Source organism: Narcine bancroftii, chromosome 6, assembly GCF_036971445.1.
Source record: "Narcine bancroftii isolate sNarBan1 chromosome 6, sNarBan1.hap1, whole genome shotgun sequence".
In the NCBI taxonomy this organism is placed as follows: domain Eukaryota; kingdom Metazoa; phylum Chordata; class Chondrichthyes; order Torpediniformes; family Narcinidae; genus Narcine; species Narcine bancroftii.
In genome coordinates, this window is record NC_091474.1 from 78,761,654 (window position 1) to 78,788,366 (window position 26,713).

The 26,713-nt window shown below is 41.9% G+C and overlaps 1 protein-coding gene across 5 annotated transcripts in view; it reads left to right on the forward strand.

Moving 5' to 3' along the window:
• kcnma1a (potassium large conductance calcium-activated channel, subfamily M, alpha member 1a) overlaps positions 1-26,713 on the forward strand; it is a 743,259-nt gene that overhangs the window by 668,619 nt on the left and 47,927 nt on the right. For all 5 annotated transcript variants that reach the window (XM_069885464.1, XM_069885465.1, XM_069885462.1 and 2 more), the window contains exon 23: positions 7,892-8,005. In XM_069885464.1, coding sequence (XP_069741565.1) covers positions 7,892-8,005 — 114 coding nt within the window. The remainder of the gene's footprint in view (positions 1-7,891; positions 8,006-26,713) is intronic.

The window sequence follows — 26,713 nt, forward strand, 5'->3', positions numbered from 1 at the left end:
AGATTCGTTGACAACATTCAAATGACTCTATCATGAACACATCATTTCCTCACTTGTCAGGAAGGCGCAACAGCGAGGCACCATTACGTCAACCTTCTACAGGAGCTCTAGCGAGACTGACGTGGCCGGCTGCACCACAGTGTGGTGTTGATGAAGCAGAGAAATGGATCGCTAGTCAATCCACAGGAGCATGATGGTGTCAGAGAGGATCACTGGAGTCTTCCTCACCCTCATCGATGTGATGTACCGGCATCGTTGTCTGAAGGGGGCAAGCACAATTGTTGAGGACCTCTTCCACCCTGCACACAGCATTTTACAGCTGTTCCCATTGGGGAAGAGATGCAGGCGTATCAGAGCCAGCACCACCAGGCGGAAGAAGAGCTCCTTCCCACGAGCAGTGAGAATGTTGGACATCCAAAGGAACTGCTAACACGAACTATCTGAGACTCAAATTTATGAAATCATATTTATTTATTTGTTTGTATATATGAATACTTTTCCTGCATTTTTTTTGTCTGCATGTGGGTAATGCCTGGTTGTGTTTCTGTGGGATTTGCACCGAGGACCGGAGAACGCTGTTTTGTTGGGTTGTACTTGTACAATCAGATGACAACAAACTTTGACTTGATTTCACTGTTGTCATCTTGTGGCAGACAGTGCATGTTGATAATTTCTCCAATTCAGATGTGAATAAGAGAACTATGACCATTCTATTTCTCCTGCATGACTTCCTCCAATGCTAAAATGTGTACAGTTTCCTAAGGGAACTTAGTGTAGAACTTCATACAATAATACCCCTGGTATCTGGGTGCCGGATAAATGAATTTGCCATTTGCTTGAGTCTGCATGTTTTGTGATTGGTGAACTAACCGCTAGGGGGCAAAAATTTTCAAAATTTGTATTTTTTATCTACAGTATTCACAGTGGATGTCTGAAAATCTGGACTGCCCAGGGATCGGATCTTTCTGGATTTTTGGGTTTTCTGGATTCTCTGTCAGTACTTTTAAAATTCAAATTTATGGAGCAATAAAGCTATACTGCTTGACATTCTTTTGCTTTCTTTAAATACTTTCATACATTACATATGGTATAAATCAGAATCAGGACTTATTGTCATGAACAAGTCGTGAAATTTGGTGTTTTGCGGCAGCGTCACAGTGCAAACGTACAAATTATAACCATCTTACAATGTTACTATAAAAATAATAGAGCACGAAAATTGAGGCAGTGTCTTTGGTTCATTGATTATTCAGGAATCTGATGGCAGCGGGGAAGAAGCTGTCCTTGTGTCGCCAAATGCTTGTCTTAAGGCTCCTGTACCTTTTCCTTGATGGTAGCAGAATGACGAAGGCGTGGCCTGGGTGGTGGGGGTCTTTGAGGATAGAGTCTGCTTTTTTAAGACAGCGCTTCATGAAGATGTCCTCGATGGAGCTAAGTCTGGTGCCTGCGATGTCGCAGGCTGAGTTAACAACCCTCTGGAGTTGATTCTTTTCCTGAGATTTGGCACCTCCATACCAGACAGTGATGCAACCAGCCAGAATGTTCTGCATGCTAAAAGTTTACGAGAGTCTCCAGTGACATGCTGAACCTCTTCAGACACCTAGCTGCTGGCAAGCCTTCTTTGTGATTGCATCAACCTGGAGGCTTCCCCTCAGTCTTATCCCCTTTATGCCTGCTAATGAAGGGGTTCTAGACTGTGGTCCTTCCCCACAGCGCCCTCATGTTGGCTGCACCGAGCTTCAGTGCATATTCTGCAGCCTTGAATGTGCCAGTCAGCAGCATTCCCACACCGACATCTCAGTGCGCTGAAAGACCAACAGGTTTTGGGCAGACTAATCACCAAGTTGATGGTTTTCCAGCAGTTCCGGATGTCTGACTCTGCGTGCATCCCTGTGAACTGCCGTAAATCAGAGAGTCCTCTGTCACACTGCTGTTAGGGATGAACCACGACAAGGACCCTTGTATCCTTCTCCACGTACTCTTAGTTGATCTTCATTCTGTAAAGAGGTGGGAAACTACCATAGATATCTTAGGGACAATGTGAGTCTTGTGTGATGTTCCAGATGTACAGAATGGATCTGCTTGGCAGGGCTTCCCTCAATGCCAGTCACGCCAAGTCCTCGTGCTTGTTCATGAGCCTTGGCTTTGAGGCATTCCTGGTCATCTGCTCAGGGAACCATCCCACCGTGTCAATCGAATCCTCATCTCTCAGTGTCTGCAGGACATTCTGTGCTGACCACTTCCTGATGGCCGTGTAGTCTGTAAAAGCTTTTCCACTCAAGTCAGATGAGGTGGCAAAGTTCACCTGATTGGGACGTAGCACGACAACAGGGCCAGGCCCATTTTTCGCAACATCTGAAAGAACCTCAGCACATCGCACCACTTGATGCCCTTGTACATTGGTTTCACGCACAGTCAGATGCAGCCACACACAAAAGTAAAATCCTTTGCCCTCCCACCACTTAATGTGTGGGGACTTGAACATCAAATGATAAAACAACTGCTGGCACAGTTATTACAGGAGCTGCTCAGGGGACCTATTTCAGATGCCTCATTTATTGGAGCTTAATAGATTAAAAAAAATCCAAATTGGATCTCCTGATAAAAGTCTAATCAAGTTACAATCTGCATAATTTTCACATAAGCTTTGGTTTGAGATTTGCATAATTTATGTTGCAGCAGATACTAATGTGAGATTAAATAGTATTTAATCCAGTCATTGAGTTTTATTTATCTTGTTGACTGGTTGCTTTTTCCTTCTTCAGTCGTTTATGTTCAGTACCTGGTGAGCACTACTGAATGATCACCCTGTTAAAGTGTGAAAGATTGTCCTTCGTCCCCAATGCTACTGTCAGTTTCCCCTTTACATTGTTCCTGTATTCGCTCCCATGCATTGCCACAATCACAAAGAGTCTCAAACTGAACAGGGGAGTTCTGAAGCCTTTAGAAGGTCAGTTTACCTACCTCGGCTGCACCATTTCATCTGATGCAAGGATCGACAACGAGATAGACAACAGACTTGCTAAGGCAAATAGCGCCTTTGGAAGACTACACAAAAGAGTCTGGAAAAACAACCACCTGAAGAAACATACAAAGATCAGCGAGTACAGAGCCGTTGCTCCTGTTCGGCTCTGAATCATGGTCCTCTACCGGCATCACCTACAGCTCCTAAAATGCTTCCATCAGCGCTGTCTCCGCTCCATCCTCAACATTCATTGGAGTGACTTCATCACCAACATCGAAGTACTCGAGCTGGCAGAATCCGCAAGCATCGAATCCATGCTGCTGAAGACCCAACTGCGCTGGGTGGGTCATGTCTCCAGAATGGAGGACCATCGCCTTCCCAAGATCGTGTTATATGGCGAGCTCTCCACTGGCCACTGAGACAGAGGTGCACCAAAGAAGAGGTGCAAGGACTGCTTAAAGAAATTTCCTGGTGCCTGCCACATTGACCACTGCCAGTGGGCTGATATCGCCTCCAACCGTGCATCTTGGCACCTCACAGTTCGGCGGGCAGCAACCTCCTTTGAAGAAGACTGCAGAGCCCACCTCACTGACAAAAGACAAAGGAGGAAAAACCCAACACCCAACCAACCAATTTTCCCTTGCAACCGCTGCAACCGTGCCTGCCTGTCCCGCATCGGACTTGTCAGTCACCAACGAGCCTGCAGCAGACGTGGACATACCCCTCTTTAAATCTTCGTCTGCGAAGCCAAGCCAAAGAAGAAAGAAGAAGAAGGTCAGCATCTTAAGGAAGAATCCTCAGAGCCAGCGAATTAAATGCAATAAATGATTTTTTCTCAGAATGGACTAAATAACAATGGCCTAAGCATTGGGCTTTAGATGATCACTCTGTTCCCCAGCTTCACTAATATGTGTACATCAGAACCAGGATCAGAATTTATTGCCGTGGAGATGTCACAAAATCCGTTGTTTTGTGACAGCAAACATTTATGTTGGCCACCTTACATAAATAAATAGTAAAAACTGGAAGAAAAAGTCAATGTAAGGCCTGTGATTCATTGTTCATTCAGGAATCAGATGGTAGTGGGGAAGAAGCTGTCCTTGTGCTGCTGAGGGCTCGTCTTTAGGCTCCTGTACCTTTTCCCCGATGGTAGCAGAGTGAAGAGGGTGGTGGGGGTCCTTGAGGATAGAGGCTGCTTTCTTAAGACATTGCCTCTTGTAGATGTCTTTGATGGAGTGAAGAGTTAAGAAACCTCTGAAGTTTTTTCCTGTCCTGAGCGGTGGCACCTCCATACCATTCAGTGATGCAACCAGCCAGAATGCTCTCCACAGTGCACCTGTAGAAATTTTTGAGTCTTCGGTGACATCAGGGTTATTCTGTTTTATTCTAATCCTGCCAAACACATTGTTCATGATTTGGACAAAAGATTGGGGTTCAGTTTTGATATGATGATGTAATGTTGTGCAGTAATCCCACTATGCACATTAACTGTTCATTGAGTTTTGATTTTACCAAAGGTTCCAAAGTTCCATCATTAATTAACACAACACCCCCCACCCTTCCCCTCCATCATTTTGTTTGGGTGTCAGCCTACAGTTTACCTAACTTGATGACATTAATTAACGTGTCTGCACAGTTAGCATCAGCGAATAAAGCGTTCAAATCTGGCACTGCTTGTAAGGAATTTGTACATCCTCCTTGTGACCTGCATGGGTCCGGTTTCCTCCCACCCTTCAAAATGTACAGGGATCTTCGGATAATTTGGGTACAATGGGGCGGCACGAGTTTAAATGGCTGAAATTGGCTTCGACAGTCCGGTAATTCTGGCCATTTAAATTTAACATGACATAATTTTGAGACAGCAACAATTACTATGAAATAGGGGCTGAGTGAAGGGTGATAACAATAACATTTCAATGTGCACTGCCATGTTTCAGAAACTTCAATTTATTCTCCTTTAGTGATTTTTAAATGATTTTGTTTCGAGGTATTTTGACCTTCTCATTCTATCAGTCTTCCTTTGTGTAAAGATGAGTTGTATAAATCGTGCTTGGCAAGTTCACAGAGCTTGAAATATATCGAGAACCAAACAGCAGCCAGGAAATTTGCATGAAGATAATAAAAACCCTTGTTTCCCTTTTGTTAATAGCACCTTGAATGATACATCCCTAACTCTTCTTCAACGGGAACATCTAGCACAAGTTAATATTTAAAATTAATTTTTAATTGAGACAGACAACACAGTAACAGGTCCTTTCGGCCTGCTGGCTGTGCTACCCAATTACAACCAATTGACCTTCAACTCCCAGTACGCTTTGAACGGTGTGAGGAAACCAAACCAACTGAATCTGATCAGTGCCGCAATCATTAACAAAAGATTATCCCTGATATTCAAATGTACATTTACATTGTATAAAAATACAAAATGTGCACTTATTTCCATTTGAAAGAAACAAATTTCAGAGAGTTTGCTTTTAAAAAAGGCCAATTGGAAGAATGTGGTTTTGTTAAAAACTTAAAGATCCAAATTTTATTCTGAAAAAAAAGCTAACAATTCTAAAAGCCAACAGCCTGGCTTTTATTGTGTCAGTATTAAGTAATGATGGCCTGAAGCTCTGTCTAAAAGAACCTGAAGCCTATGTATTATGTATACTGCATTACTGGCTTTAGGTGTTGACTTGTGAACATGGAAAATGAAAAATGTCAAGGTCTATGACTTCAAAAGAAATGGCATGGTTCTGGGCTTTTTAGGGTGGGTGAATGTTAACATTTCTGATTTAAAAAAAAGATTTTCATGTTCATTATGTCGTAGCAAAATGGGGAACATGTAAAATTAATATCAGCAACATGATGGAAAACCTGTAAATGCTAAATGGAGATCAACTGACCTTTATTGATTAAATTATTTCAGGTTACTGCTAGCGGGCTTGTCAGTTTGGTAAAACATTAATGCAGGCACCAAAACAAAACAAAGAGTTTGGAAGAAAAGCTCGCTGGATGGAGTTTCTGATCAAAAACAAAAAGATTAGAAAGGAGAGGGAAGAAACTGGATTTAAGAGAAGCCACAGGAGTTGCTTGTTCACTGTGGATGCTCATCGCTTCAATTAGAATTCTTAACCATTTTTTGAGGGTGTTTGGATTTAAAGCATATTTCGCTTCTCTGAACTTTAGATCTTAGCAGCTTCCTTTGTACTGCCGCCCTTCACTATAACACTCCCTTCAGGAACCATGTGAAAATCATGTTTCAGTCGAGGGAGTGGAGTTTGGATATACTTTATTTATCAGCGACGCATGTTGCATCAAGATCTGAGCTACATCAGAGGGCTTTATAATGAGGGCTTACAACAGCACTTTATTTTTCAAGTTGATCTCTTTGTGTATTCTGTACAAATAAAAAGTTACAGTTTGCCAACTCCGCCAATGTATTCATTAGTGAGAGAAAGTGACCGCCGGTTAGGAACCACAAGAAGTTTCCATGATTGGAAATCATTCGCACCTCAGGGGAGATTTTCCCAATGTGCTATTAAATTTTGACGGTAACAGGCCCTTTTGGCCTGTGCCTCCCAATTACACCCAATTGACCTACAACACCCTCTCCCCACCCCCCCCCCCCCATATGCTTTTGAAGAATGGGAGAAAACTGGAGCACTCATAGGAAACCCACAGAAACAAATGGAGACCATGGAAACTCCTGACAGAAAGCGTGGAATTCGAACCCCAGTCCTGATCACTGGCACTGTAACAGCGTTGTACTAACCATTACACTAACTGTGCCACCCTTAACACAGAGCTAAATGATGGGATCATTCAATGAGGCCAAGATCCACTGCTTCAAATTGTTTATTGTCGTGTGTGACGGGATATAGTGATAAACTTTGTACACTGTACAACAGGTAGTGCAAGAATAGCATTAAAGAGAAAAATGTTAAATGGTGCATGGGGTTACCAATGGGAAGTCCATTCAGGGGTCAAGTAACAGCAGGAAAGAAACTGTCTTTGTGTTTTCAAACTCAAGTATCTTTCCGCGCGATATGGTGGAGAAGAGAGTGTGACCAGGGTAGGATGGATCCTTTAACTGCTTCCCCGTGGCAGTGGGAGGAGCAGGCCAAGTCGACAGAGGAGAAGTTGGTTTGAGTGTTAGCCTGAACTGCGTTCACAACTTGTTGCAATTTCTTGCCGTCTTGGACGGAGCAGTTCCCGTGCCAGGTTGCAATGCGATGATACGTTCCATGATGGGTCTTACAAGGTCGACGTGGCGAAATGTCTAATTTTCTCAGGCTTCTGGGGAAGTCGAGGGTTGGGTGTGCTTTCTTGACCATAGCATCAACGTGGTTGGACCAGGGAAGATTGTTGGTGCAACCTGCTCCTACCTGCAATTCTTCACCATCTTCCCCCTTAACATGGCACGTGGAAATGAGATCTTGTATTCCTTTGGAAAAAAAACATATAATTTACAAAATAATTATATATTTTTTGTTAAATCTTGGAGCCCATACATGGAATATATGCAATTTAACCATTGCTATTTTCTTTCCCATACATTGATGGTGTTGTCCCAATGCATGACAAATATTCGAATGGCATTATCATTTTCTCTTTTTATTTTATTGAGGTAGTTCAGAGGGGGGGGTTGGGGTGGGGTATGAAATTGGATAAAATATTATGTATTTTGATTGTTTCATTTATTATCATTTATAAATAAAATTTTCAAAATAAAACATTGTTGATCCAGAGAAGGGTGTGTGCTTCACCCCACTTCCTGAAGTTGATGTTCTCTTTGTTGACATTGAGGGAGAGATTGTTGCCCTGACACCATGCCACCAGATTGTCGATCACCTTCCTGTACTCCGTCTCATCATTGCTTGGTTCTTGCTGGTTAGGAGGAATGGGAGTTTGATTTTGATGCCTCAATTATTTCTTTCATAGGATTCACACCTCCAGGAATGGACAGAACATCACCAGACAATAGTCCTGTCCACGGTCTGCTGCGGCAGACTTCCGTCACCACGGGAGCCAACATCCCAATGATGACCGAGCTAGGTACGTGTCAGTCTTCTTCCTCTGGGTTGGTTGAGCTGTGAGATTCAATTGAATCACTTGTGGATGAGCCATTATTCACTATAAGTGCACTGCATGTTTCAGTGTATCTTGGTCAGGTTATCCTGTTGGCTCATGTGACCTGCATAGTGGGTTGTTGATGACCTAGTATTCTTAATTCTGGATTTGAGGATACTTTCTGCAACTTGACAGCAATAGATTTGGTAAATAGCCTTCGAAGATGTTGCATCAACTCAGAAAGTAGCTGGACACTGTAGTTCCTTTGATTGATGTAGTAGATAAAGCTCTGGGAATGTCTGCGCAGGCAAGTTGGAATTTGTACTGACTCTGGAATTCTGACCCAGGGCATGTTCACGGGCTTTTGCTGTAATGTGTACTTGCTGCTGCAATCCAGCAGGTCAAAGGTACGAGGATAAAGAATTGACTGTTCTCAAAGACCTATATTTTTTAGTACACTATTGAATTTATAACTAGCTTAGTCAGCGATGAATCTCCTTGGCTAATGACCCTGGGGGTAAATGTAGAATGTGTAACTGATGATTTAGACCGAGAAGGGCCCAGGCTCAACTTGTGCCACTCTTTCCACTTTTAGTGGACCCAAGATGATGTGGACCACTAACAATCCAGCTGAGTGTAGCTAGTACAGCACAACCCAATCAATGGCCCAAGTACTCGATAACATGTCACCTTTTATAGATTAGGAGCAAAGTGCAATGCTGACCACATGTAGTTCTATTCTCAACTGTGTTGAAATGGATTTTCATGAAGCTGAGAATAATTCCCTTTGGTCATTGCTACTGCAGCATCCATAATCCAATATTTTTAAATATTGTATTAGAAATTGGGAGAAATGTGTGGAAATAAATCTCATCTTTTTGTATCAGATTTCCAAGTACATCACATACAACCCTGAGATTCTTTTTCCTGCAGGCCATATTGTGACAACACTTTTCATGTTGGTACCGTCCCGACAAAATCACATTGGGGTTGTACGAAAATCCATTGGGGTCAATGGGAATTAAAGGACCAAGTAGAGAGGATGATGGCAGCAAGAACAAAGATGATGATATAGGAACAGAAGTAGTTCCGTGAACTGACCCATCCTCCCATTCAACCCCACTCCTGGCTTTCTCCCCGTAATCCTTGATGCCTTGACTAAGCAAATATCTGTCAATCTGTGTCTTAAATACACCCAATGGCCTCGCTTCCACAGCTGCCAGTGGCAACAAATTCCACAGACTCACGACCCTCTGGCTAAATGTTTCCACATCTCTGCTTTAAATTGATGCCTTTTTTTTCCTGAAGTTACAGCCTCTTGACATAGACACCCCTACCATAGGGGTGGGGGGGAACCTTCCTACATCTACTCTGTCCAGGCCTTTCAGCATTAGAAATGTCTCTATGAGGTCCTCCCCCTCACCCTTACGTACTCCAAAGATGAAGTGCCTCAGCCTGCATTTAGGACTGCCTGTTAACCTCCATGGATGGTGCTTGACCTGCTGAGTTAGAACATAGAGCAGTACAACATAGTACAGGCCCTTTGGCCCTCGATATTGTGCTGACCCATATACTGTATATTTTGGCATATAAGTCGACCTTCAGATAAGTCGGATCCACATATTCATGGTTTTAACATAGATCGGGTGTATAAATCGAACCCCCAAAAATTGCGCTGACTGGGCGTGGGCGGAAGGTGGATGTTATGGAGGCTCCAGCAAAATGAAGAAAGTACGAAGCAAGTTTTAAGTTAAAAAAATTATAGAAGTGGCCAAGGAATCCGGCAACTGAGCTGCTGCGAGGGCATTTGAGATATGTGAGAAGTTGGTAAAAGATTGGAGATAAAAATTTCTTTATGGGAGCATGAAAACTTGTTGTGGGTAGGATTCTTTTTTGGTGTTTCGAGGGTCGACTTAAATGCTGAATCTATGTCAAGCAGTTTTATGAATTGAATTTAAAGACCCGTTTTTATATCTTCCGTATAAGTCGACCCCCGACTTCTGAGTGCTTTTTGAGGGTTGCAAGACTCAACCTATGTGCCAAAATATATGGTATTTCTACCAAAAAAAATCCCGAAACCCTTCCTACCTCATATCCATCTATTTTTCTTTCATTTAAGGGCCTGTGTCAGGGACTTTTATATGCACCTAATGTTTCAGGCTCCACCACCATCCCTGGCAAGATATTCTAGACACCCAAAACTTCCTGTGTAAGAAAAAAAACCCTGATGTTTCCCCTAAAGTTTCCTCCCTTAACTTTGTACAGATGTCCTCTGGTGTTTGCTCCTCCTGTCCCAGGAAAAGGAGCTGGCTGTCTACCTTATCTATACCTCTATTAAATCATCTCTCATCTTACATCGCTCCAAAGAGAAAAGTCCCAGCTCTGCAAACTTTGCCTCATGGCTCCTTTTCCGATCCAGGCAACATCCTGGTAAATCTCCTCTGCACCCTCTCCATAGCTTCCACATCCTTCCTGTAATGAGGTGGCCAGGATTATGGATGTTGCTGTCTGTCGTGTTGCACGATGGTGACAAGGCCACATTTGAAGTAACGTGTGCCTCTCAGGTCACCCTGCTGTAAGAAGAATGTCATTAAGCAGAAAAGGATGAACAACAGATTCATAAGGATGTCACGGGGACCGAATAATCTCTGGTATAAAGAGGCTGGCACTTTTTTCACTCAAGCGTAGGATGCTAAAGGAAGACCATGTAGAGGAAAATAAAATCATGAAGGCTTTTAGGTGAATAGTAATTACATTATCTCCAGAGACAGAGTCTAAAACCAGAGGGCATAGATTTAAGGTGGCAGAGGAAAGATTTTAAAAGGCTCCAGGGGCAAGTTTTTGACACACAGAAGCTGTACAGGCAAGTACAATTAATCAGAATCAATAGTTATTATCATGAAGGTGTCATGAAATTTGTTATTTTGCGGCAGCATTAAAGGGGCAAGCATTGCTATAAATTACATTTTAAAGATAAATTAGTGTCTGTTGTTCATGGTCCATTTAGAAACCTGATGGCAGAAGGGATGAAGCTGTCTTTGTACTACTGGTTGTTTGTCTTCAAGCTCCTGTACCTCCTTCCCGATGGGAGCAGTGTGAAGAGGGCATGGCCTGGCTGGTGAAGGTCCTTGAAGTTACAGGCTGCCTTCTTGAGACACCACCTCTTGTAGATGTCCTCAATGGGGCTGGCCGAGTTCATGACTCTTAGTTAGTTATTTTCTTGTCCTGTGCATCGGTATCTCCATACCAGACAGTGATGCAACCAATCAGAATGCGCTCCACAGTTCACCTGTAGAAATTTTCCAGTGTCTTGGGTGACCTACCAAACATATTTAGATGGGTGTTTAGAGAGGAAAGGTTCAGAAGGAGATGGGTAGGCAAATGGGACTAATTCATATGGTCAGCATGAACAGATGGGCTGAAAGATCTGGTTTGTATTCATTGCAGATTTGATCCATGCTTTCAAAAAGGATTTGGGGGAGAGAATTTTCTGCGTGAGGAGGAATGGGATTGATGGGAATATTCTTCTGGTATCTATTGCAATGATTGGCCAATTGGCAGCCCCAGTTGGTCGCTACAGTTTTACAATCACTGATGCAATGCAGAGATTGATGAGTGGGTTTGCAAAGTTGCTGCTTTATTGAAGTTACATGCAAAATGAGTCTCAATGTGGGCAAGACCAATGAGATGATTGTGGACTTCAGAATGACCACCCTCCACTACACATCAATAACTCTGGAGTGGAGAGAGTAGAAAGCAACAAATTCCTAAGAGTTCACTTAACTAGAAACCTATCGTGGACACACAATATCTCCTCATTTCTCAGGAAGGAGCAGCAGTGGCTGCACTTTCTGAGAAAACTGAAGCGGGCAAGGCTACTGGTGACATCATGTCCACCTTCTACAGAAGCTCCATCAAGAGCATCCTAGCTGGCTGCATCACAATGTGATATGGTTGCTGCAATAAAATGAATCTGAGGTCAATCTACAGGACCATAAGAGTTGCAGGTAAGATCACTGGAGATTCCCTACCCCCCACCCCAATGACGTTATCTACCAGGATCGCTGACTGAAGAGGGCACGCAAAATCATTGAGGACCCCTTCCACCCCACACTCAGCAACAAAGGAACTGATCACACTCACCCTCCGAGGCTTTTTATAAATTTTTTTTATTTTTCACACTATAAACCACATTGATCAAGATACATACATTTTTCTTTTCAAATATATACAGTGTCGTTTTCTCCCCCCCCTCCCATCCCACCCTCCCTACCTCCCCTCCCATTCATTTAAAGTTCAGAATCTAAGATACATTAAACCCGTCAAACAATGTTGTCACTCAATAAAAATAAACAAGAAGTTCCACTGAGTCAATTCTTTTCATTCTCTTCTCCTTCTGTCATTTTAGGTGGTAGATGTCCCCGGTAGGTTTTCTCTATTGTGTTTCATGTATGGCTCCCGTATTTGTTCAAATATTGTAATATTATTTCTTAAATTATATGTTATTTTTTTCTAATGGAATACATTTATTCATTTCTATATACCATTGTTGTATTCTCAAGTTATATTCTAATTTCCAGGCTGACATAATACATTTTTTTGCTACAGCTAGGGCTATCCTAATAAATCTTTTTTGTGCACCATCCAAATCAAGTCCAAATTCTTTGTTTTTTATGTTACTTAGGAGGAAGATCTCTGGGTTTTTTGGTATATTGCTTTTTGTGATTTTATTTAATATCTGGTTTAGATCTTCCCAAAATTTTTTCACTTTCTCACACGTCCAGATTGCATGAATTGTTGTTCCCATTTCTTTTTTACAACGAAAACATCTGTCAGATACTGTTGGGTCCCATTTATTTAACTTTTGAGGTGTAATGTATAGCCTGTGTATCCAGTTATATTGTATCACCTCTGAGGCTCTCATATTCACAAAACCATATTTATTTATTTATTTGTATGTATGAAGAGTTGTCTTGTATATGTATTATATGTGCGTTATGTCTGCATGTTTGGCACCGAACACCGAAGAACACTGTTTAGTCGGGTTGTACTTGTGCAATCAGATGACTGTAAACTTGATTTGAAATTGTTACAAATCATTTCTTGATGTAGTTCCATAAATGAGCCTGACCTTTTAATGTGACCTATGTGGAGTCAAATGTGGCCCAAGGATGAAGGCAACAGATCTCTTGGTATTAAGCCTAGATTCCATGATCCATTACGTGCTCCCAAATGATCAGCATTCAGGAGGGCCAAGAGCCAAGCAAAAGACTGTGCAAACAGAAAGGAGCAAGCAAATTATTATTGATAATAATAATTCAGCTCTTCCCTGTTAGCAGGTAGAAAGATACCGTATATACTCGTTTAATAGTTGACCTTGCAAAGGTCAACCCCTCTCTTTTTGACTCCGACCGCCTGCCCATCCAAGCTCCTGACACCCCGACCGCGAACCCTCACTTCGGCCGACTGATCATCCGAGCTCCCGATGCCCCGAACACAGACTTGCCAGCCAGTCGCAGCCACCCGAGCTTCCGACACCTTGAACACCTTACCACGGTGAAAAGTAGTAACCGCATAAGTCGACCCCCCCCCCCAAAATGACCCGAAAAATTGGTCCCCAAAATTCAACTATTACACGGTCTTCACATTATGTGATTAGTATTTTTTTCTAAAAATAAACTTTATCTACAATAGGAAAACTGTGCGGAGTCTTTACCCAACCCTAATTTCATATCCATACATTTCCATAACTTACATTGTTACCATTACTGTAACATCCTTTTGCTTCTCCCCCTCTGTTGTTTGAGGGACTTCCCCTCACTCTCAGCCCCTTAATGCCGAGTAACAGAAGAATCTAGACTGTGGTCCTTCCCACAGTGCCCTCACGTTAGCTACACCAAGCCTCCGTGTGTCCATCAGCATATATCCCTGCAGCCTACATGATCAGCATTTTCTCAAAGTCTGATTGGTTCTACCTTCGGTCTTTTTTTTTAAACTTTATTTAAAATTTTATGACATGAATAAAATAAAAATTACATTTAAAGAAATAATAAAAAATAAGATAATAAAAATTAGAATACTACATCATTAAACTACACAAATTAACCCCCCAATAATTATAACACAACATTAATCATCTAATTTAAAATTAGTCCAACCCTCCCCCCCAAAATAAAGAGTGAAGAATTAATTAACAATGATGTAAATAAAATAAAAAAACCCCACTTACAAAAAAAGATAAAACTTAACAACAACAAAAAATTACTAACAACAAAAAAATATCAATACTAAAATAATACCCTTAAACATATATTTAAATCAAACATAATACATGTATTTAACAAATGAAATCCACTTTAAAACTAAATTCAAATATTAAAATCATATATCAACCACATATCTGTTATACAAAAAATCATAATTAATAATACGTAAATACAAAATTTACATTAATACCAAGTTTCCTTTATAATTCAACGAGAGAACAAAAACATCCCTTAGAAAATCAGATAAACTTTTTATTCCCTTCCCCTCCCCTTATATTAAAAAAAAGAAAAGAAAAGAAAAAAAAGTTCAAACTCTTATAAAATTCTCCATATTCTTCATTTATAACATCTTCAAAATTCTCTATCGAAATTAACTTAATTTTATTAAACTCTTCTCCCTCAATGTATTTGTACTTAATTTTCTTCTTTCTCTTCTTATCACCTTTCCCCTCATCTTCCTCTTCATCTAATTCAACATCCTCAATTTTTGACTTATTATCTTCTGTGACATCATCCTCTTAAAAAAGAGAGAAAAAATAGAAACCCCCTCCCCAAAAAAAAAGAAAAAAAGGAGAGAAAAAAACCCTCCTAATTCCCTCTCAATTACAATCAGAAAACAAAAAGAGTTAAAAAAATTATTTATTTAAAAAAAAATAAAAAAATCCTTCACTTAACCCAAAAATTAGAAAGAAAAAAAAACAGGTCGGAGGTCACAACTACCTCCTCCTGTTTAAACCACCCAAAGCGGTAACTCCCCCAAAATATTGGGTGTGAGATAACTCACAGGTAGCTGATAACTTCTGGAAACTAGTGCCCACCCAGTTCCCTCTCCCAACTCCCATTTCATTAAACTACCATCATTATTTAAACTATTTAAACTCTTTTCAAAAAAAAAGATAAGGTTTATTTTTTTTAAATCAACGTTACCACTTCGATCACCATTGCTTCCATTTCTTTTAAAAATCTGGATCCCACCTTACATCTCTACTCTCTTTGGAGAACTTGAAGGACTACATCATTCCTGAAACTGCATGATTGGTAGAGACTGAGCAAAGTCCATAACCTCTTTAGGATTGTCAAAGAATTTTGGCTAATTTCCATCCTAAAAAATCTTCAGTACCGCAGAATACCTGAATGTTGCCCTATGTCTTTTTTTCCACAACCGTTCTTTCACAGCAAGCAAAGTCCATGCCTTATTAAAGATTGTACAATTTAATTTTAATAATCTTCCACCATTTTTCTCTTCACTCTGTAACTAAAATGGTAGATTCTTATGTACCAAAATTGCCACACCTTTTGCCTTAGAATTAAACGAAGAATAAAAAATGTGCCCAACCCATTCACGTTTGAGTTTCAAATGTTCCTTTTCTATTAAATGAGTTTCCTTTGCCATTGCGACCACCGTTTCTTCCATTTCTTCCAGAAATCAAATTCTCTTCTTGCAGCTCTGCCCTCTTTGGAGACCGTGGAGGACTACGTCATTCCTGGAATTGCGTAATTGGTAAAGAATGAGCAAAATCCATAGCTTCTTTAGGATTATCAAAGAACTTTGGTTGATATCCATCCTGAAAAATCTTCAGTACCGCAGGGTATCTAAATGTTGCCTTATATCCTTTTTTCCACAATAATTCTTTCACAGAATTAAATTCACGTCATTGAAACATAATTTCCTGACTCAAATCCGGATAGAAGAAAACACGATTACTCTGAACCATCAAAGGAGATTTGTTTTGCTGTGCATTTCTAATAGCCATACATAAAATAGTCTCTCTATCACAGTAATTTAAACAGCGAACCAGAACAGGTCTTGGATTCTGTCCTGAAAAAGGTCTCCTTCTCAAAGCTCTATGAGCCCGTTCCAATATTAAACCTTCAGAAAACTTATCTTGTCCCAACACTTGTGGAATCCATTCAGTGAAAAATTTTCTTGGATCTGGCCCTTCTATGCCTTCTGGCAAGCCGACAATTTTCACATTATTCCGTCTGGATTGGTTCTCCAAATAATCAACCTTTTTTGCTAAATTTTTATTCTGAACCTGTTTCAATTGTTTTATTCACATCTTGCAATTGATCTTGTACATCTGATAATCCTTGATCACACATCTCAAGTCTTTCAATAGTTTCAACTTTAAAAGCTCCATAATCAGCCATCTGTTGAGTATTGACATCCACCAATGCATTAATCTTAGAAATAAGATTATTCATAGAATCACCTAAATGCATCATTGAAGAAAATATGTTCAAGACTCTTGAAAAGTATATCAACATCAGTAGATCCAGACATGGTGGGATCCTGCTGTTCTTGTGGAATCAGATTTTTAATTTAGTAGCTTTTCTTGCAGTTTGACTCCGTGTAAGAGCCCCTGCCACAGACCCCCCAGAAGTGTCAGGAGGCTGATGATCAGGGTTATCTTTGATCCAAACCTCCTTTAAAAGCTTTGTTACGTCAGTATCTGGAAGAGCTGTTGTAACTGGTGGTATAGCAGTCAAATAACAACTCTTTAACCCTCCAGCTGGTGGCGCCCCAGCTAATTCAGCAGTCAAAGTCTCAGTAGACGTTGTTTGAAATACTGGCATCCGGCCAGCCCTTTGTTCTAAAGGCAGCTGAAAACGACCTTCAGAAAGACTTACGGAATCAGAACGGAGCTCCAAGGCCGAATTCTTCGCTTGTTTTCCAGGATCCATTTCAAGCTGAGTCGTGGCTTTTTGTAAACAAGCAGGCTCAGATAATTTCGGAAAATATAATTTTTTAACAATCTGTTGATGTTTCCTTTTACTTTTTTTTAACAAATGTACCATTAGGTATTAATTCAACACCTCATACTATTTATAAACTTTTTTAAAAAGTTTTAACGGGCACTTAAAGACAAAACAATAAGTTAGAGTCAGGAGAGGACTGGAAGGCACGTCTGTTCCTTACGCCATCTTGCCACACCCTACCTTCTGTCTTTAATCAAGTCTTCCAGACAGACAGGTCTCTTCTAAGACCGCACTAGGAATATTGTGTTCAGTTCTGGTAAAATAGTCTCATTATAGGAAGGATGTGGAAGCTATGGAGAGGGTGCAGAGGAGATTCACCGAGATGATCTCTGGATTGGAAAACAAGCCTTATGAGGCAAAGTTAACAGAGCTGAGACTTTTCTCTTTGGATGAGAGGAGACTTGATAGAGGTCTACAAGATTATGAGAGGCATGGATAGGATGGACAGCCAGTACCTGTTTCCAAGGGCAGGAATAGCAAACACCAGAGGACATATGTACAAAGTGAAGGGAGGGAAGTTTGGGGGTAAGCTTTTTTTATGCAGAGAGTTGCTAGGGATGGTGATGGAGGCTGAAACATTAGGGGCATTTAAGAGACTCTTAGACAGCCACATGGATGGAAGAAAAATAGAGGGTTTCAGAATAGGGAGGGTTTAGTACTATTTTTTAAGGAATATATGAGTTGGCACAACATTTGAGGGCCAAAGGGCCTGTACTATTCTATAGTGATCTATATTCCTCCCCTTTGCTAAGGGTCTTGAAACAGCCAATATTGAAGTAATCTTCTGTAAATTGTGCAGGGTGCCCTAAAGGTTAACCTCCAGGTTGAGTTGGTGGAGGAATAACATACAAAAGCAGGGATGTAATGCCGAGACTCTATAAAGCACTGGTGAGATCTCCCTTGGAGTACAATGTACAGCTTTGGGCATCTTATTGAGAAAAGCCGTGCTGGCATTGGAGAGTGTTCAGAATAGACTTATAGAATAGAAAGAGTTAGCATATGAGGAATTATTGTCATCTCTTGGACTGTTCACGTTGGAGTTCAGGAGGATGAGGAGGGCACTCATAGATGCATTTCCAATGATGCAAGGTCTGGCCAGAGTGGCAAGGATGTTTCCCACGTTAGAGGGTTCTCGAACAAGAGGGTGTCAATTTAAAATGGATGTTGAAAAATTTCTTTAGTCAGAGGGTCATGAGTCTGTGGAACTTGTTGCCTCAGGCAGCTACGAAAGCGAGGTCTTTGGATGTATTTAAGGCAGAGATTGACAGGTATTTGATTAGTCAGGGGATCAAGGGTTACGGGGAGAGGGGCTAAATGGGGAGATGAATCCGTTCCTGATAAGTATGGTGGAGCAGAATCGATGGGCCAATCAGTAACTGACCACTGTTATCCCCAAATGAAAGAATGGCCCTATGACTTTGCATTACTGTTGAATAAAACAGCTTTTGGTCCCACCAACAACCATACATCATCATTAACTTATCCCAGACATTGATCAGTGACTGAATGCAATGATCTCCTGAGGAAAAGTTGAGTGTGTGATGTGTCCGTCACCATATAATTGGTGAGTAAGGTGACCTTTACTCCCACCACAACCCTCTGCTCCCCCCCAAGTAAATAAATAGGCCTTTGGAATATGGAAGGTGGGAGTAGCTAAAGGTACTAAGCTGTCTCCTACTGCCATGCTCTGCAGGAAGTTCCAGTTCTTCTCTGTTCTTGGAAGCCTTATTTAGTGTATTTAACCTCCTGAAGATCAGTGTTAATCTATTTATTTTCATATAAACTTTGTTAAAATCCTAGGGTTATCAAATGAAAACCCTGCAGTTCTGCCATTATTCCCTTGTTGTTTCTGAGTTCTGTGTTAGTGCACCTAAATTTGTTTCTGCACTAATAAGATACACATTTATAAAATGCTTTCTCTTAACGCAACATCTCAAAGTTTCACGCTGTGAATTATTTGCACCAGAGGTTAATACCATGACATGATTACTGCAAGTTCACCAGGAGGTAATTGTAATTAGTTACTGATAAATGTTTAGGATACGTTAAACATGTTGTGTGTAAGCTGCAGTCATTGCAATAATCCTTTTTCTCATTTATGTGTATGCACACTGGTGTTCTTAATAGAGACTTGAAGTCAACTATCACCTTGTGACTCATTGTATTGAAGGATGGGAACCTGGGGTAATGTTCTGAGTTGATGCATCACCCCTGACTTAGTTGGTGGCATGTGAGCACCCAATGGAATGTCAAGGCAACCCAGACAGGCAGTGGACAGAAAATGACCAAATGATTTCTGTGTTATGTGAAGAGAGGAATTTATTTTAAAGACATGGCAGAAAAGATGCAAGTTAACTTTCTGTTTACATCTTTAATGTTTCATTGCTGCCAGGGTCCACCCTGACTTGAAATTTAACCTAGAAATGGAACCATTAAAACATTACAATTGAATTCTGAAAGCAGGAAGTTGCTGGAGTCCATCATAAAAACATAAAAGAAACAGGCCCGTCAAGCCTGCTCCACCTTTGAATGAGATCATGGCTGATATGATGATAGGCTCATATCCCTTAATTCCCTTACTACGTAAAAATCTATCCAACCTTGTCTTAAATATATTTATTGAGGCAGCGTCCACTGTTTCAATGGGCAGCAAATTCCACATATTCCCCACCCTCTAGGAAAAGCAGTTCCTCCTCATCTCCATTCTAAATCTATTCCCCTGAATCTTGAGGCTCTGTCCCCTGGTTCTGATCTCCCCTATCCTCCCTCTATCTAATCTATGCCTTTCATAATTTAATATTGTGTCGATAAGATCCCCTCTTATTCGTCTAAATTCCATTGAATACGATCGCAGACAACTCAACCTTTCCTTATAGACGAATCTCCTCATCTCTGGAATCAACTGGATGAAACTCCACTGCCCTGCCTCCAAAGCTAGTACTGTACATCCTTCCTCTTAAGTAAGGAGACCAAATCTGCAAGCAGTACTCCAGTTAAGGCCTCACCAATGCCTTGCACTGTTGCAGCAGAACCTCCCTGCTCCGAAATTCAAGCCCTCTCACAATGAAGGGAAACATTCCATTTGCCTTCTTGTTAGCCTGCTGCCCTACAAAACCAACCTATTGCAATTCATGCACAAGCCCTCCCAAGTCCTTCTGCTTGGCAGCACACTGCAATCACTTGCCATTTAAATAATATTCTGATCTTCCATTTTTCCTTGCAAAGTGGATAACCTCACATTTACCAACATTGAACTCCATCTGCCGGACCTTTGCCCACTCACTTAACCTATCTATATCTCTCTGCAGACTCACCATTTCCTCTGCATAATTTGGTTTTCCACTCAAGTTAGTGTCATCAGCAAACATAAATCCCCTACACTTTCTGTCTCATCTTCCAGATCGTTAATGTATATCATGAACAGTTGTGGACCCAGCACCGACCCCTGCACCACAACGCTCACCACTACATACCATCCAGAAAAAGCCATGAACCCAGCTCTTTGCTTTCTATTGGAAAACCAATCATCTACCCATGCTAATACGTTGCCCCCAATTCTATGCATCCTGTTATGCGGCACCTTATTGAACGCCATCTGGAAAATAATGTTCATCTGCTCCCCTCTTGCTACCCCGCTCATTAACATCCTCGAACTACTCCAGTAAATTTGTCAAACAGGACATACCTTTGCTGAATCCATGCGGCATCTGTCTGATGGATCTATTTGTTCTAGATGCCTTGCTATTTGTCTGCTCTAGTTATGCATCAAACAAACCAGGAAAAAAATCTTACGAAAGACTGATGAAAAGAATGGGGCCATACATGATGCACCTGCCATAGCTGGCCTAAAGCTGGGATCTGAATATAAATTATTCCCAAAGCCAACCCTTCGTGGCTGATGGAACATGGAATCAGACCTCCAGCATGTTCCACAATTCTCAGCTGCAGTACAAAGGCACAGAGGCCTGGAGCATGCTGTTGGCCACACTGTAGCTTCTGTGGAACCATGTTGGCCACCATGATGGGACCTGGCGTCTTGCATCCATCACTTACAGGATGTGGTCCAAACACCCTGTGGCAGGAGAACTCGATCTTCACGTCACTGACAAACAGGTCTCTTGTCACGGAGAGCATGGTTTGCCACTGCTATCAATGCCCTAATGTTGATCGGATTTACTGAACAGGTTTTGGACAAGACAAATGTTGGCCTATGTGCCACACCTGTAACAAAACACTGGTCAGGTCACATCCCATTCTATTCATAACTGTTCGCTTCAACCACAGAAGATAGTTCTGAGAAGTGAAACACAAAAGTCTGCAGATGCTTGCATTAAAAAAAACCCAGAAATGCTAGAGGAACTCAGTCAGTCTGGCAGTGTCCATAGGAGGTAAAGATATATTACTAACGTTTCAGGCCTGAGCCCTTCAAGGTATGACGAAGATAATTCTAAGTGGTGTTGTCACATTCCTTTAAACACCAATCCTGCAAGTCAAAGCATAATCCACCTTGGAATTTAACCAAAACATCCCAGAGACATCAAATTAAGTGTCTTCTCTCTAACTATAACCTATCGATAACCCTTTGATATCTGTTGTATTCAAGTTCAAGTTTATTATCATTCAATTGCACATGTACAACCCAACAAAACAGTGTTCTCCGGTCCTCAGTGCAAAACTTGCAGATACATAACAGGCATACAATACATACACAGGACAAGTATTCATAAATACAAATAAATAAATAAACATTGTTTTGTGAATGTTGGAGTCTCGGATGGTTAGTGTGAGCAGTTCCTTTGGTCGTTCAGCATTCTCACTGCCTGTGGGAAGAAGCTGTTCCTCAGCCTGGTGGTGTTGGCTCTGATAATCCTGGATCTCTTCCCCAACGGAAGCAGGGAGCAGCTGAAAGATGTTGTGTGCGGAGTGGAAAGAATCCTCAACGATTTTGTGCGCTCTCGTCAGACAACAATCCCGATAGATCATGTTGATTTTGGGGGGGGTGGGGGGTGGGGGAGGGAAGGGGGAAGATCCCAGTGATCCTCCACTGCCATTGGTTACAGATGAATGTATTGACCATCACAAGTTGCCCTGGAGAAGTTTGTGTTGAGCTTTCTTGATGGAACCAAGTGGTTTGTGCTGGGCCATTCCGGGAAACACGTAGGCATGGCCTGGACTCGCATACAGGCCAAACAGATGAAGGATGTCTTCAAAACCAGATGGGTATTTGTGCCAATCCAGTAGGCTCCATCACTAAGACTAGTTTTGTCAAGATTCCAGATCATTATGCCAAGTTTAAATTCCCCATCTGTCAGGCTGAGATTTGCATTTGGATAATTAGTTCTGACCCCTGGATTTTCATAATTAGGTTTAATGATTGCTTGTCTTAACTGGCATGTAACCAGCATTTAGAAAATAAAAGAGCCGTCTTCATTTGTCCTATGACGATTTTGTGATCCAAGCACAAATTAAAAGTGAAGTTTATTTTTATTGTAACCTAAAAACATGATTTATTCAAAAGCTTCATGTTTCTGATGAGTTTACTCTAGCAGTGAAGTGGTTTTATATATCTGAATTGAGAATTTACAAATATGAAAACTCTTTGGTGCTACTTTGAGACGTTGTGTGACTGACAAACCATGCACCTTTTTCCTTCACCTGAACATACTTTATTCTGTGTCATTGCTAAGTCAGGAATTGATCCATCTCCCCGTGGATACCGACATAAACACAAACACCACCCAGAGACAATCGACAGGACAGAAGAAGCCAAATGCTGAAACAAACTGAATTTCTCATTAATCCAAGTACAGCTCGTTTTGATCAAATTCACGCCCTCTCAATAAACCTTCCCTTCTGTGCAGATATATTGGATCCAACCTGAGGCATTTCAAATGGGTAAAAACTTACCAAAAGGCTGATGGCTTTGGGACATGAAATTCAGCTCCTGCTTTAAAATAATTGCACTGTTAAAGTTCAATAATCCCTCGATTTAGTGGCATCAAACCTACAAGTTATCTTAGAGATGCTGGGATCCCAAGCAGACAAAGAATTCTTAAGAACTCAGCATGTCATTCTGTATCCCTGGCTACAAATGATTGGTGAACATTTCAGGTCTGCACCTTTATCAAGAATAGATATTATGTCTATGAAGGGTGCAAGAACCTGAGAGAGTGGCCCAGAGGTGAGGGGGTATAGGATGTCAACCTTCTACAGGAACTCTATTGAGACCATCCTGGCTGACTGCATCACCTTGTGCTACAGAGAAATGGATTGGAGGGAAATTTACAGGAGATTAAAAGAGGGCGTGCAAAATCGTTGAGGGCCCCTTCCACCCATGTCTTTCAGCTACTCCCGTTGGGGAGCCAGCGCCACCGGGCTGAGGAACAGCTTCTTCCCATGGGCAGTGAGAATGGTGAACGACCAAAGGAACTGCTCAATGAACCATTTGATACTCTCACATTTACAAAAGCAATTAATTATTTATTTGTATCTATGCATTGTGTGTCTGGTTGTGCGTCTGTGTATTTTGCACTGAGGACAGGAGGACGCGGTTTTGTTGGGTTGTACATGTGGAATCTGATGAAATGGTGCAGCCATTTCATCAGATGCAAGGATCGACAATGAGATAGACATTTCATCAGATGCAAGGATCGACAATGAGATAGACAACAGACTCGCCAAGGCAAATAGCGCCTTTGGAAGACTACACAAAAGAGTCTGGAAAAACAACCAACTGAAAAACCTCACAAAGATAAGCGTATACAGAGCCGTTGTCATACCCACACTCCTGTTCGGCTCCGAATCATGGGTCCTCTACCGGCACCACCTACGGCTCCTAGAACGCTTCCACCAGCGTTGTCTCCGCTCCATCCTCAACATCCATTGGAGCGCTCACACCCCTAACGTCGAGGTACTCGAGATGGCAGAGGTCGACAGCATCGAGTCCACGCTGCTGAAGATCCAGCTGCGCTGGATGGGTCACGTCTCCAGAATGGAGGACCATCGCCTTCCCAAGATCGTATTATATGGCGAGCTCTCCACTGGCCACCGTGACAGAGGTGCACCAAAGAAAAGGTACAAGGACTGCCTAAAGAAATCTCTTGGTGCCTGCCACATTGACCACCGCCAGTGGGCTGATAACGCCTCAAACCGTGCATCTTGGCGCCTCACAGTTTGGCGGGCAGCAGCCTCCTTTGAAGAAGACCGCAGAGCCCACCTCACTGACAAAAGGCAAAGGAGGAAAAACCCAACACCCAACCCCAACCAACCAATTTTCCCTTGCAACCGCTGCAATCGTGTCTGCCTGTCCCGCATCGGACTGGTCAGCCACAAACGAGCCTGCAGCTGACGTGGACTTTTTTACCCCCTCCATAAATCTTCGTCCGCGAAGCCAAGCCAAAGACATGTGGAATCAGATGATAATAGGCTTGACTTAACAGAAGGTGTACTAGGCAGGGAGACAGGCAGAGAGATCTCAATGAGAATATGGTCATAGAGCTTCAGAGCTTTTGTAAGTGCAGTGGGTGAGCAACGTGAGTGGGGTTATCGCGTTGGAGTCGGAGGCATGGACGTTAGAGTTGCTACTCCGCAGTATTGATGATCTGCGTTCTGTCCTGACCTCCGTGTAGAGTTGGCACATTCTCCCTGTGACTACGCGGACCTCTTCTGCGTGCTCCAATTCCCTCCCTCCTTCTGGAGGAGCAGTGCTGCAGGCTGTTGGGATAATTGCCCCTCGTGGGTGAGAAGTATCATGAGAAGGTGGGAGGAATAAATTGGGATGAGTGAGGCTGGGTGCTTGATGGTCTTGCCCGGGCTCAGTGGGCTGTTGTTCTACTGTGTGACCTTAGTACCATATCAAGCCGTTTTGATATAGAATGTTATTCCTTTGCTAACAGACCATGTAAAAGAGTCACTAATCTGTTTTGCTTCATGGTATGGTGAACCCTCAAGCAAAGGTGAGGTTCACTTTTCAACATAAAATATAAAGAACTTGCTGCTGCCTCATGTTTGTGAATGACTTTACTGCCTTTAACAGGATCATTTATTTGCATTCGGTTCCACAGTCCATGAGATCCATTCTCTCTGTCACTTTATCCCACTGCTCCCCAAAGAAACAGGTTGTCCTCCTGACTTGTTGGAAGAGAATAAACAAAAACTTCTCAGAAGAACAGGAGTGAAATGTTTATCTGTTCCAGAGCCAAGCCTCTGGGCTGCCAAAATCCCAGGGGCACCAGATTCTAACAGGCATATTTCACTACATTTTTAAAAATCTGAATTTAGATTCACATGAAGCATGGAGTTGCCCTGAGCTGTTAATGCTTATAAACCAAGTTTTAACTAAACATCTTAATTAATTTGTGTCTCGATCAGTTTGACGGGGAGCATGAAATACTGTATGCCAGTGCCTTAGAGCAATATCTCTTTCTAACCAAAATTTAAACTTTATTTAACAGGGAGAATTAATAGTGACCCTTTTTGTAATGGTTTAATTAAAATAAGATTTCAACTGCACTGCCTATTGGATTGGCTGGAGCTGACAATATGTCCGTCAACGATTAATTTTTCATTCCAGTTGGTATATTGTTCTTTGTCTTTGCAACACAGATGGCCCGGAGAGTAGGGATCCCATTGCCTTGCATATTGCTTCTCTATCAAACCAATAACCAGAGTACATCATTAATGGCATGATTCTAGGCAGTGTGGAAGATCAGAATTCTGGAGGTCCATGGCCACAGTTGCCTCTCAGATAGACAGGGTGGTGAAGAAAGCTTACGTGGTGTTAGCTTTCATCAGTCGAGGGATTGGGTATAAGAGCTGCGAGGTAATGATGCAGGTCCACCAAACTCTTGTTAGACCACTTAGAGAACTGTGTCCAGTTCTGGTCACCTCGTTGTAGGCAGGTCATGGAAGCCTCGGAAAAGGGTGCAGAGGAGATATACCAGGATGCTACCTGGCTTAGAGAGTATGCATTATGAGCAGAGATTAAAGGAGCTCGGGCTTTACTCTTTAGAGAGGAGCAGGATGAGAGGAGACATAATAGATGAACAGAGTGGACAGCCACTGCCCCCTTCCCAGGGCACCACTGCTTAATACAAGAAGGCATGGCTTTAAGGTAATGGGTGGGAAGTTCAAAGAAGATAGAGGAGGGCTTTTTTTTAAATCCAGAGAGTGGTTGGTGCATCTAATGCATCTGGGTCAGTGGCAGAGACAGGCACATTGGTGAAGTTCAAGAGACGACTGGACAAGCATATTGAGGAATTTAAAGTGGAGGGTTATGTGGGAGGCAGGGTCTAAAGGTCGGCACAACATTGTGGGCTGAAAGGCCTGTACTGTGCAATGTAAGCTCAATCATTTTGTTCCAATTTAATGTTAGCTACACATACAGCAGCAATCTGTTCATGTTAGGCATTTGTGATCTGGAAGAGGGGACAGGAGGGCACCATTATCTAAGTTTGCTGATGACACTAAATTGAGGGGAAATGCAAATTGTGCAGAGTCTGGAGAGAGAGATAGGTAGGTTAAGTGAGTGAGCGAAGGTCTGGCAGATGGAGTAGAATGTTGAGAAATGTGAGGTTGTCCACTTTGGAAAGAAAAATGGAAGATCAGAGTATTATTAAAATGGAATGCTTCCGTGCAGAAGGGCATGGGAATGCTTGTGCATGAATCG